Below are 13448 nucleotides of genomic sequence, written 5' to 3'. Positions count from 1 at the left end.
GGTCGACTCAGCCTTCCATCCTTCCGAGGTGGGTGAAATGAGGACCCAGACTGTTGGGGGCAAGTTGCTGACTCAATTTGCTAAAAAAAAATCTGTAAACCGCTTAGAGAGGGCTGAAAGCCCTATGAAGCGGTATATAAGTCTAATAAATAATAATAAATAATTGCTTCGTGGGCAGAGGTATCCAAAACAGCTTCCATTCAAATCCCATCACATGAGGCGATTACTTGCATGTAACGAAGTCCCTAGGGAGCGGGCGGCATACAATTTTTTATTAAAGTTGCAAAGTTGCTTATCGGCAATTAAATTTATCACATTACACTTTGGTATAGGCGAATGAGCCGAGGTGGCGCAGTGGTTAAATGCAGCACTGCAGGCTATTTCAGCTGACTGCAGTTCTGTAGTTCGGCTGTTCAAATCTCACCGGCTCAGGGTTGACTCAGCCTTCCATCCTTCTGAGGTGGGTAAAATGAGGACCCAGATTGTTGTTGGGGGCGATATGCTGACTCTGTAAACCGCTTAGAGAGGGCTGAAAGCCCTATGAAGCGGTATATAAGTCTAACTGCTATTGCTATTGTTCTATGCGTCTGCTCCCAGTCCTTACCCAACTCCCCATCCCAGAAATTACAGAAACACGTGTGTCATGTTAACAATGTCAAAATATTTTAATACGTGTCACACACGCAGTTACATTTCCATACAAAACACAACCAGGGGAACAAACATCCATTAAGACCCACTTTTCCTTCAAGGGCCTTTATATAACAAAGACCAGAAGAAAGTCCCAGAGAACTGCAAAACCACAGATTTGTTAACCCACCTCAGCAGCACCCCTCATCCACACAGCCTTATAGCAGGGTGAGAACTCTCTCCCCTCTTGGATCCCAAATGAAGACTTTTGCAACTCACAGAACATGCTCGGCATGGTAGGATAACAAGAGGTCTACTCTAACCTTCCCAAAAGTTTGGAGGTGGAGAGAAAAGGGGTTTGGAAAGGGGGATTTCTGAACAGGTGGAAAGAAGCTGAAATACTTTTCATGCAGAATGAGACACGAGCCACCAAGGGCATCCAGAAAAGAAGTGCTAAGGGCAGCTGGGGATTCCTCTGACCGAGTCCCATCACCACAAACAGGTTGACCTGTCCCCGTTCCTATCGGACAGAGCTCCAGACGCCTACTCCCTTCCAGCGTCTGAATCAAAGCTGTCCCGTTATTGTGACCCCCGGGATCAGTTTGGGGAAGGAAGGAAGAAGTTCAGAAAGCCACAATCGCCGTACTCCAAGGGTTGAGGTTTCGCAGCACCGATTCGTCGCAACAGATTTGCCCGGGCTCTGCCTCAGCCCCTCCTGCCTCCTCCTCCTCCTCCTTCTCTTGCCGCCTTCTCCGCGGATTGTTGCCCCCGCAGGACTTTTTGCTGAGGAGTCCCGAGAAACTGGAGCCAAAGATGCTGATGAGGCTGGCCACGTTGCCCGTCTCCATGCCGTCGTCCTCCTCCTCCCTGCGGCTCTTTTTCAGCGGAGAGGAGGTCCCGGGAGACGTTTCCTCGGGATGCAGAGCAGCGTTCCGCTTTCTGGAGCAGTCTAGGGCAGGAGCCGCCTCGGCCGGCCGTTTGCCAGCTTCGCTCGCGAAAGAGGAGCCGCAGCAGGAGCCGCAGCAGCGTGGCAACCGCTGAACTTCCCAGTCGGACGACGGAAGCTTCCGGCACCAAGGAGAAGTCCGGGGATCACAGGGCAACATCGCCCGGGCCGGCGGCAAAAAGGCGCGAGGAGGAGGAGGAGAGAAGAAGGGCAGCGGCGGGCGCCCTCCTTCCTCCCCGCCTTCTCGGAGAGGATTCGGCGCAGCGGCTGCCGACGGGGGAGCAGCAACAGCAGCCGCCAGAGGAGGCGAAGGGTAGCAATCGAGTTCGCTCAAGTAGACTTGCCGGGCGCTGCGCAGGACAAGCGACACGAGGAGGTTTTTGTGCAATTTCACGCCGCCGCGTTGGCCTCGCGCGCTGTACATCTTGCCCAGCGAGATGCTGACGATCCGGTGAGCTTCCAGCTTGCACTCCATGCCGCCCCTTCTGCAGGCAACTTCACCGGCTGGCGGCCACCCAACGGAGAGAGAGACACAAAGGAAGCCTTTCCCTTAAAAAAAAAGAGGCTGCGCTCGTGCACACGCGCGAAACTCGGAGCTCTTCCTTGCTTTGAAAACGAGCTGGAAACGAATCGCGGCGCGGAATCCACCCGCCTTGCATTCATTCCACCGCCGAATGCAAAAGCCTGTTCGGGACGCGCGCTTTTTATATCGCCCCCTCTTTGCGTTCCGACCAATCCGAACCCCCCCCCCTCCTCCCCGGCCGTACCCGCCGCGCTTGAACCGTCTTTCCGCCAACCCCAGGCCAGCCTCCGGCGCGCGCCTCCTTTTTTTTTTGCTGCGCGCGCGCCCATTCCCCGACCTTCGGCCAATGAGGGGAGGTTGCAAGAATGAAGGTTGCAGCGCTGAGTCTGCCTGCTTTTAAAAGAGCAACGCTAAAAAAAAAAAACCCTCGTGGGTTCCGGAGAAGACGTCGCGGTTCGCTTCCGTGGGGGATTGTGGCGAAAGGGGAATTTGCAAGAATTAAGGTTGCAAGAACGAAGGTTGCAGCGCTGAGTCTGCCTGCTTTTAAAAGAGCAACGGCTAAAAAACCCTCGTGGGTTCCGGAGAGACTTTACGCTTCGCTTCCGTGGGGAATTGTGGCGAAAGGGAAGGTTGCAAGAATTAAGGTTGCAAGAATTAAGGTTGCAGCGCTGGCCTGGCTGCTTTTAAAAGAGCGACGCTAAAAAACCCTCGTGGGTTCCCGAGAGACGTCGCGATTCGCTTCCGTGGGGGATTGTGGCGAAAGGGAAGGTTGCAAGAATTAAGGTTGCAGCGCTGAGTCTGGCTGCTTTTAAAAGAGCAACGCTAAAAAAAAAACCTCGTGGGTTCCGGAGAAGACGTCGCGGTTCGCCTCCGTGGGGGATTGTGGCGAAAGGGGAGGTTGCAAGAATTAAGGTTGCAAGAACGAAGGTTGCAGCGCTGAGTCTGCCTGCTTTTAAAAGAGCAACGGCTAAAAAACCCTCGTGGGTTCCGGAGAGACTTTACGCTTCGCTTCCGTGGGGAATTGTGGCGAAAGGGAAGGTTGCAAGAATGAAGGTTGCAGAGCTGGCCTGGCTGGTTTTAAAAGAGCAACGCTAAAAAACCCTCGTGGGTTCTGGAGAGACTTTACGCTTCGCTTCCGTGGGGAATTGTGGCGAAAGGGAAGGTTGCAAGAATGAAGGTTGCAGCGCTGAGTCTGCCTGCTTTTAAAAGAGCAACGGCTAAAAAACCCTCGTGGGCTTCCGTGGGGAATTGTGGCGAAAGGGGAGGTTGCAAGAATGAAGGTTGCAGCGCTGGGTCTCCCTGCTTTTAAAAGAGCAACGCTAAAAACCCTCGTGGGTTCCGGAGAGACTTTACGCTTCGCTTCCGTGGGGGATTGTGGCGAAAGGGAATTTGCAAGAATGAAGGTTGCAGCGTTGGTCTGCCTGCTTTTAAAAGAGCAACGCTAAAAAACCCTCGTGGGTTCCGGAGAGACTTTACGCTTCGCTTCCGTGGGGGATTGTGGCGAAAGGGAATTTGCAAGAATGAAGGTTGCAGCGCTGGGTCTCCCTGCTTTTAAAAGAGCAACGGCTAAAAAACCCTCGTGGGTTCCGGAGAGACTTTACGCTTCGCTTAAGTGGGGGATTGTGGCGAAAGGGAATTTGCAAGAATGAAGGTTGCAGCGTTGGTCTGCCTGCTTTTAAAAGAGCAACGCTAAAAAACCCTCGTGGGTTCCGGAGAGACTTTACGCTTCGCTTCCGTGGGGAATTGTGGCGAAAGGGGAGGTTGCAAGAACGAAGGTTGCAGCGCTGAGTCTCCCTGCTTTTAAAAGAGCAACGCTAAAAAACCCTCGTGGGTTCCGGAGAGACCTCGCGGTTCGCTTCCGTGGGGAATTGTGCCGAAACCGGGGTTTTTAGCTGGACCAAGCGGGTTCCAACCTTTCTCTTCGCGACAGAGACAAAAACATTCGTAAATCCCGCTAGAGTTTATTTAATTAAGATTTCACGCATTGATTTGTACGGGTTTCCCCCCCCCCCCCAATTAGGCATAAACACAATGAACGTGATCCAGAGTTTGTTTACCAATAAAGTTTACCATGGACGGAGACTTTAGGACAAAACTTAATAGTTGCAGAACGATTACTCAAGAGTTTTGCCACGAAGCCAGCGGAATATATTCCTTTATTTTAGAGAACGCAGCCCTGCTGCTTTTCCTTGCTCGTTCAACCGTCAAACGGCTTTGCTCGTCCCTCCAAAGTTTTCGCTCAAGAAGCCGCCTTGGGAATAGAGAAGTGGCAAGTTAACCCTTTACTCTCCCTGCACACAAGAATAACAATCCCTTTCCACAGAAATTATTCAGAGGCATAATAGCGGTTTTGCATCCTTCTAGAACCTATTCAAAAAGCTTTGAGCAGCAGAGGAGGAGTGGGATAGAAGGAAGAGGGGGAGGGAGGGAGGGAGGGTGAGAAGGAATGGAGGGAGTGGACTGGGAGAGAGGAGTGGTAGAGGGGGAGGGGAAGTAGGGTAGAGGGGAAGGGTTCCACCACAAAACCGCGGTAGACTAAAGCGCGCTCGCCGAAAGCGCGTACATGACGTCATCACAGCGCGACGAAAACATCGCGCTGTGAGCGGTAAATTTAAAATTAAAGCGAAAACCTTACCCTAACCCCCCCCAAACCTAACCCTTAACCTAACCCTTAACCTAACCCTAACGCTTAACGTAACCCTAAACCTAACCCTTACCTTTATGTGAATCGGCTTGCTTTAATTTTATTTTAATTTAATTTATTTTTAATTTTTTTCGTCGCGCTGCTGATGACGTCAGGTACGCGCTTTAGTGGACCGCGGTTTTAACGGGTCACGGAGGGGAAGTAGGGTAGAGGGGAATGATGGAGGGAAGATAGTAAGTTGGAGGGGGGTGGAAGAAAGAGGTGTATGGAGAGCGGAAGAGGTATATTGGGTTTCTATTTGAGTTTGAGTTTTATTTTATTTATATTTCTGGGGATATTGCTGACAAGAGGAACTGCTGTGATTATTGTTTAATGTTGTATGGCCCTGGCTATGCACAGTACATATGTGACTGTATGAAAATGAAAAATGGGAAATAAAAAACATTTTAACAATTAAAAAGCTTTGAGCAGTTTTGTTACCTAGTTACGTCTGCAAGAAAGGAACCCCAGAGAAAACCAAGGACCCCTCATTTGTAGCAATAGCAATAGTTAGACTTATATACCGCTTCATAGGGCTTTCGGCCCTCTCTAAGCGGTTTACAGAGTCAGCGTATTGCCCCCAACAACAATCCGGGTCCTCATTTTACCCACCTCGGAAGGATGGAAGGCTGAGTCAACCTGGAGCCTAGTGGGATTTGAACAGCCGAACTGCAGAACTGCAGTCAGCTGAAGTAGCCTGCAGTGCTGCATTTAACCACTGCGCCACCTCGGCTCTTAACAATTGTAACAATTGGACAAGCAAAATATGAATAATAAAAGTTGGTTATATTGAACAATACATTCTGAATATACCTACTAAAGGGTCAAGAATATTTGAAAATCAACAGATTCCTGATTGCTTCTGTTATTTTTCCTTGGTTCCTTTTTGGATTGTCTCACTTAAGCTTGGGGGTGGGAGAAGTTGTTCTAGAATGCTTGTCTCACTTACTGGAAGCTAAGTAGCAGAGAATTATAGTTTAGTTTATAGTTTATTGGTCTTGTATGCCGCCCACTCCCGAAGGACTCCGGGCGGCTTAAAATAAAAAGGGGAAGGGGATAAATAGACAAACAACAATTTAAAATACACAACATTCATAGTTACCGTGGGGCTGGATACTTCAACAGCCCCCCTGGCTGACCATTTTCTCCCTAATGCTAATCTGATTTCTATGGAGCCTTCAAAGCAGATCTGGATCACTTTGTGATGATAATACAGATAGTCTTCGCCCAGTGGTGGGTTTCAAATTTTTTTTAGAACCTCTTCTGTAAGTGTGGCCTGCTTTGTGGGAGTGGCTTGCCAGCCATGTGACCAGGTGGGAGTGGCTTGCCAGCCATGTGACTGGGTGGCCATGGCCAACTTGTAAAATGTGAAACTCACTTAACAATGCTCTTGTTTAGCAACCAAAATATTGGCTCGGAAACTCTGGCATTTGAAGCATGCAAGCTTTAAAGCTGTCAAGTTACAAGACCCTTGCACCCCTAACCCTTTAGGGGAAAAAAACCCCAGGGGTGTTCAAACTTGACAGCTTTAAGACTTGTGGACTTCAACTCCCAGAATTCCTCCTCCAGTCATGTTGGCTCAGGAACTCTGGCATTGAAGCGTGCAAGTCTTAAAGCTTTCAAGTTACAAGACCCTTGTACCCCTAACCCTTTACATTTAGGAAAAGGCTGTGCACTCCTAGATAGTGTCTGAATGCAGTTGTAAGGGGAGTGGGGGACTGTAGGATATTAGTTCCAAGGACAAGAAATCAGCTTTAACTTCTCCTTGATTGCAATCCTCTTTAAAGGAGTAAAAGTGGAGTCTGGAGATTATTGTCCCTAAAGAACCAAGTGCCATAATGATAAAAAAAAACACTTTACTAGGTTCAGCTGAATCACCAGGACAAGAATAGCTTAGCTCAAGGATCCTAGACAGTGATAATATCATGCCTCTATTATTATTGTGTATACTGTATGATGTTGTGTTTATATTTGGTCTGCAAAGCATAGTTAGGGCAAAATGCAGCATCAATATACTGTAAGGCAATATGATAAAACTGAATTTCATTATCAATTTTGTACATTGCCTAGGGAAGCACTTAATGACCAAATTATACGCACATACTCAAAACAAGATTGATAAAAGTTTCCCTGTTTCAGTAATAAAGCGAACAGTTTATCAATGACCCAAACTCCCTCACAAAATCCAGATCTTAATCTATTTTTTTTTTAAAAGTGATCTTAAGCAGAATTTCTGCTTTTATCTGGAGGTGTGTTCCACTGAAATCATACAACTATTTTTTTCTTATGAAATATTCCATATGCCATCTACAAAGTGCAGCCTAGCTGCTTGCTGTCCAGATAATTCATTGCAAAAAAACTATATGTATTTACCCAGAGGTTCAGTGGCAATTAAATCCAAATATGTGAGCATTAGAATTACACTCTAAATGGGGTTTTAGTATTTGTTTTGCTGACCAATACCACATTGGAGAAGGCAGTAGAGAATTGCAATTTGCTCAGTTAGCCAGGACTATTTGGATTTGGATTGGATTGGATTTAGATTTATTACATTTATATGCCGCCCTTTTCCCCAAAGGGGACTCAGGGCGGCTCACAATTCAGTCAGGGAAGGGGGGATACAGACAAGGGGATAAAAAGACGAACATAACAATACAAAATTTTAAAAACACACAACAACCATACCATTCGAGAAGGGGGGCAAAAGCTCTTTAGCCCCAGGCCTGTCGGAACAGCCAGGTTTTAAGGGCTTTGCGGAAGGCCTGGAGGGTGGTGAGGGTTCGAATCTCCATGGGGAGTTCGTTCCAGAGGGTCGGAGCAGCCACAGAGAAGGCCCTCTTCCGGGTAGTCACCAGTCGGCATTGGCCGGCGGATGGAATTCGGAGGAGGCCTAATCTGTGGGATCTAATCGGTCTATTGGAGGTAATTGGCAGCAGGCGGTCTCTCAAGTACCCAGGTCCAATACCATGAAGGGCTTTATAAGTGACAACTAGCGCCTTGAAGCGTATCCGAAGACCAACAGGCAGCCAGTGCAGCTCGCGGAGGATAGGTGTAACGTGGGTGTACCGAGGTGCACCCACGATCGCTCGCGCGGCTGCATTCTGGACAAGCTGAAGTCTCCGAATGCTCTTCAAGGGCTGCCCCTTGTATTTCTCCATAACTGTTGCTGGTACGGATGTCTGCATTTTGAATAGTCCAAAATAAAACACAAGCCATGAGAAATGTTTATTTTAAGGCGCAATGCTTCTTTTCCCAAACCAGATTCTAGATTCTTTGCATTAAACAGGGCGTAGACTCAAGAAAGCATGGGAAAAAACCCTTCCTGATATTTTCTACTGATAAAAAAACTAAACCAATTCACTAAGAAAATGGAATAGAAATTTCTTTGTCAATACAGCAGATAAATAAGTGGGAAAAGGTAATAACAGAATGTGCCGCATTACATCGAATGGATTCAAGCTATGTTTTTATCTGTACTGTATCTATTTAAAAAAGCATAGTAATAATCAAACAAATTCAATAAAAATGGCAAAAAAACCAGGTAACATTGAAAAGACAGAAACACCCCTATACTGGTTCACTGTTTTCTTTGAAGCGATTGTAAATGGGAAAATGTTAAAAATTGGTTGAAGGAACAAGATCCCAGCTTGAATTTGATGTACACATAATCAGGAAATAATACTAGACAGATAGATCGCATCCTAAAATAAAAGAGGGATGTTTTTGGACCTAATATTTTGCTTAACCTCTATTATTCTAAAGAAATCCTGGAGAATGAGTAAAATAGCCTAACTTGTGGCTGGAGATGGCAAGTATTCCTTTCTTCAAAACTTGGGGAGGGAAGGAAAGGCTTGGGAGGTGTAGAATACTCAAATTTGGTCCATAGTGGGGAAGATTCTACAAGAGGTAGATCTGTAAATATCCGGGGTGGGGTGGGGATGCAGTTTTTATGAGAAATAGTCGATTTGAAAAGAACAATTTTTGTCAAATTAATATTTCTAAATAAATAGTATGAGTGCTATTTGTCTTAATTTATTTTTAATATAAATCACATGTGTTGAGTTTAGCAAACATGTAGATACTCTGATTAGCAAAATGGTTAAGTCCAATAGGTTGATTCGCATGTCTAGATGAGTTTAGAACTGACTGAAAATTCATACTCAATGACTACCCATAAAAGGGGTGTGTTATACCACAGGGTTTGGTTGTGGGCCCAGTATGCTTCAATATTTTAATCAGTGACTTGGAATGAAGACCTGTAGCAGAGGTGGGTTCCTACCAGTTCACGCCAGTTCGGTAGAACCGGTTCGTCAAATCTACCAAACCGGTTAGAAGAGGTTCCACTAGTGGACCTGAAAAGCAGGCCACACCTACAGAAGAGGTTCCAAAAAAATTTGAAACCCACCACTGACACACACACACACAGACTCACACACAGTGAGAAAGAGATAAAGAAAGGAAGAAATAAATAAAGAAAAAAAAGAAAAAGTAAGAGAGAGATGAAAGAAAAAAAGGAAAAAGGGACAGAGAGACAAAAGGAAGGAGAGAGAGAGAGAGAAAGAAAGAAAACACATGGCCGGCAAGCCACTCCCACCAGGTCACATGGCCGGCAAGCCACTCCCACAAAGGAGGCCACACCCACAGAGTAGGTTCGGAAAAAAATTGAAACCCACCACTCAGCTGTAGACAATGCTTACCAGATCAGCAGATGAAATGAAACTGAAGGATACCAAATATAGAAAGCAAAAGCATAATTTGAAGTAACATTGACAGATTTAGAGAAATAAACTGAAAATAACAGACAAATATAAATGTTCTTCATTCGGGTAAAGGAAATAAAAGGCTCAGATATCGTCTGAGTATAACTGATTTAATAATAGTATATGAGGAAAAGAATTTTGGAACTGTAGTTGATCACACTCAGAATATTGTAGCAGTAACACACCTGCCAAAAAGAACATGCAATTTCAAGCCTGTGTCGCTATAACTAAAAGAGTTCAAATCATTGGAAGGAATATTTCACTTAATTCTATAGGGGTCAGAGTGCACCACAAGTGTTGTGTCCAGTAAGGAGATCCATATTCTAATAAAGATTCAGACATATTTGAATAGGTGCAAAGGGTTCCACCACAAAACCGCGTTCGACTAAAGCGGGCTCGACGAAACCGCGTAGCTACGTGACCTACGTAGCTAAACCTAATCCTAACCCTTAATCTAACCCTAAACCTAACCCTAACCCTTAACCTAACCCTAAACCTAACCCTAAACCTAACCCTAAACCTAACCCTTACCTTAACTTGAATCGGCTTGCTTTCAAAGCGCTATTTAAAGCGCCCTTCTTTCTCCACGCTCGCTGTTGTCACCCTGTTGATGACGTCAGCGACGCGGTTTAATCGGGCGCGCTTTAGTGGAGCGCGGTTTTGTCGTGCCACGGGTGCAAAGAAGGACAATGAAGATGATTAGGGGACTGAAATTTTTTTGCAAGAAGACAATGAGCTAAATTGTTAACTTTAGCTTTGAGGAAAAGATGGCTCTCGCAGGACCTATGATAGCTCTTTCCAAGTACCTGAAAGAACCTGATACAGATGGTGGTCAACATCTGTTCTCTTTCATTCTATTGTGCAGGACTCAGAATAATGGTCTTTAACTTATAGAAGATGGATGTTGGTTGGATATTAGGAACCCTTCTAATTAACAACAAGAACAGCTGAACTGTGGGTCCAATTATTGAAAAGAGAGGTGAGTTCACTGGTTATGTTCAAATAGAGAATAGAAAAACATCTGTCGGGGAGACTGTAATTTGGATTCCAGCAGGCACCAGGGGTTAGACAAAAAGGCCCAATTACTATGCTCTTCCAGCTTTGCTATTCTTCTCAATAAATATGCCTAAGAATGCCTTACAATAAAAAAAAATTAATAGTGGAATCCAGAAGTCGGAAACAATGCAAAATGCAGTCTATGACATCATAAAAAGTATAAGCAAAGTTTAAGCAATAAAACCCTGTGGAAAGGCTCGGCTGCTTTAAGGAGTTACATCCAGGTAATTCCCACAGTCCCCACATATGTAAGTTTCTGTTTCTTGTCCATCCCTTCGTTCTAACGATCAGCCTTGTTTTCTAAGACTAAGAGACAATGGGCTTGTGAGGATTGTGCCGTATGCCAATGCGGCACCTTTCAGATGCGTTAAAACTGAAATCCCCTCGGGAAGGAAGTATGCTGAATATCTGACAGACCTTAAGTGCTCTGAACAGCTAAGGTTGGAGAAAGCAGTAAAAAGAGAAGATAAATATTGCAGGAAACAGGCAACGACATTACCCTTTTAAGAAGACAAATGTTTTTGTTCTAGGTCCCTCTCCTCTCCCGTTTCATCCTCCTCCTCCCTCCTCCTCCTCCCTTCCCAGACTGATGTAATTCTTTAGTAAATTTCAAACAGAGGCAGCCGGTCACATGGCTGCTTGTGAGGCCAACATTCGGTGGCTGCACCGCCTTCCGGCTTTCTTGCCCCTGCATGAGAGCAACAACCTGCTTTGATTTCCAGGGTGCGCTGTGCATGAAAGGGTTGTGACTGCAGGCACACATGTGCCACTGTTGCTCTTACACAGCGGCTACGATTGGTTGCAAACTGTTTTTGTCTCTGTACCATGATTGGTTAAGATTAAGGTGACCAGATTTTCAGATTGGTAAAGAGGGACACCTTGGACCGGGGGTGGTGGGTGGGGGGACTTGATTAAAAATTTTATACGGAGCAACAAAAATTTTCATACAACGCAAAAATAGTATTGCAATTTTTTTTTAATTTCAACATAACTACAATTTACAAATATAAATTGTAACTGTTGCCAAACATCAAAATTTTGATCACGTGACCATGGGGATGCTGCAACGGTCGCTAAGTGTGGAAATGGTCGCTAAGTGTGAAAAATGGTCATCAGTCACCTTTTTTCAATGCCATGGTAACTTTGGTCGCTATACCACCTTTCTTGCCACAGTTCTTAAGTGAATAACTGCAGCTGGTATTTTGTATTTTGGATAGAATCTTTTTTTTTAAATAGTCTAAGACCATTAAAAAAAAAAGAATCCACACAGAATAAATTGAAGTAAAACATTTCAAACTATTCCACACAGAATAAATTGAAGTAAAACTACTTTTAAAAATTCTATGCACAATATATTCTTTTGTCTTGCCCCAGTTAGGATTTCTTAAGCAAATCCACTGGGCTTTCAACATGAAGCCAGAAAATCGAGACTTTTTTAAAACGCAGTGGGAAACGGGACAAATTGTTATAAAGCATGACCGTCCCGCCATAATCGGGACGTCTGGTCACCTTAGTTAAGATGGCTTAGCGCACACAGAGCCACGGGGGAATGTTGGAGAAGAGTCTTTTCTTGGGCGTTCTCTGGATTTCTGTATTTTGCCATAAAAATGGCTCTCACCCACAACCCTTGCTCAGGTGGAGTTACGGAGGGACGTGACATGGGGAGTGGAACAGGCTGTAAGAAAAGATGTGCATATCTGCATATCTTAAGCACCACTCAAACGAGAGATATAAACGAGACTGGAAAAAATGGATTGATTATATACAAAATAAATATGGGACTAAGAAATTCCAGATAGCAATAGCAATAGCACTTAGACTTATATACCGCTTCATAGGGCTTTCAGCCCTCTCTAAGTGGTTTACAGAGTCAGCATATTGCCCCCAACAACAATCCGGGTCCTCATTTTACCCACCTCGGAAGGATGGAAGGCTGAGTCAACCTTTGAGCCGGTGAGATTTGAACAGCCAAACTGCAGAACTGCAGTCAGCTGAAGTAGCCTGCAGTACTGCATTTAACCACTGCGCCACCTCGGCTCTTAGCTTATGATTAAGATCAGGAATGATATAAATTGTTTAAAGCTAGCCTAGCAAGGAGGAGCTAAGTTCAATGTAAAGATGTTATCAATTTTCTATTCTTTTTTCCAATATATTTTAGACTGGTTTTGTTAAAGAGTTATACCGTGTATGGGTTCTGGGAAGTCGGGGGAGGGAAGGCTGGGGGGAGGGGGTTGGGGGGGAGAGTGGGAGGGAGGGATGTATATTAGGCTTGACAAGGGGTGTTAGATTTTAAAGTAATATGATTGTACATGTATACTGTCTTCTCTTATTTTTTCTTTAAAACTAAGATATGTTAAGTATATTGATATGGAAGCATAAATACCATCAACATAGATTGGAGTTTGCTCAGAAGCGGAAATACACCAATGAGAGGAAGAGTGGGAGACAGAATAGAGAAAAAAGATGGAAAGAGAGGGATAGGAGAGAGGGTAAGGAGGGAAGATGAGGAAGATAAGGAGGAGTGGAATGTAGAGAGAGGAGAAGGAGACAGGAAGGGGAAGTAGGGTAGGAAAGGATGATGGAGGGAAGAAAGGAGGTAGGAGAGAGGTAGAAGAAAGAGGTGTATGGAGAGCAGAAGAGCTAATAATGGGTTTTTATCTTTCTGGGCGTTGATGACAAGAGGAACTGATGTAATTACTACTTAATACAATAGGATACTGGCTATGTAATAGTATACATGTGATTGTATGTTATGAAAATGGAAAATAAAAAAGTATATTTGAAAAAAGAAAGATGTGTTTGTGTGCTAATCTGGTTGGTCTGGAAAGATTTGACAAACAATAAAGTCTT

The 13448-nt window shown here is 44.9% G+C and overlaps 1 protein-coding gene across 1 annotated transcript; it reads right to left on the bottom strand.

Moving 5' to 3' along the window:
* Positions 1 to 641: 641 nt before the first annotated feature.
* On the bottom strand, positions 642 to 2278 carry IER5 (immediate early response 5). The gene has a single exon (XM_014065117.2). The coding sequence runs from the start codon at positions 2049 to 2051 to the stop codon at positions 1254 to 1256; it is 798 nt and encodes a 265-aa protein (XP_013920592.2). The 5' UTR covers positions 2052 to 2278; the 3' UTR covers positions 642 to 1253.
* Between the last annotated feature and the right edge of the window lie 11170 nt (positions 2279 to 13448).

Source organism: Thamnophis sirtalis, unplaced genomic scaffold (assembly GCF_051295495.1).
Source record: "Thamnophis sirtalis isolate CommonGarterSnake01/CBP01778 unplaced genomic scaffold, rThaSir2_p1.2 scaffold_12, whole genome shotgun sequence".
Lineage (NCBI taxonomy): Eukaryota > Metazoa > Chordata > Lepidosauria > Squamata > Natricidae > Thamnophis > Thamnophis sirtalis.
The sequence above is the reverse complement of the archived record's forward strand: the minus strand, read 5'-3'. Positions and strand labels throughout refer to the sequence as shown.

Coding starts and splice junctions, on each gene's coding strand:
- IER5 (XM_014065117.2), bottom strand. CDS start 2,051: ATGGAGTGCAAGCTGGAAGCTCACCGGATCGTCAGCATCTCGCTGGGC.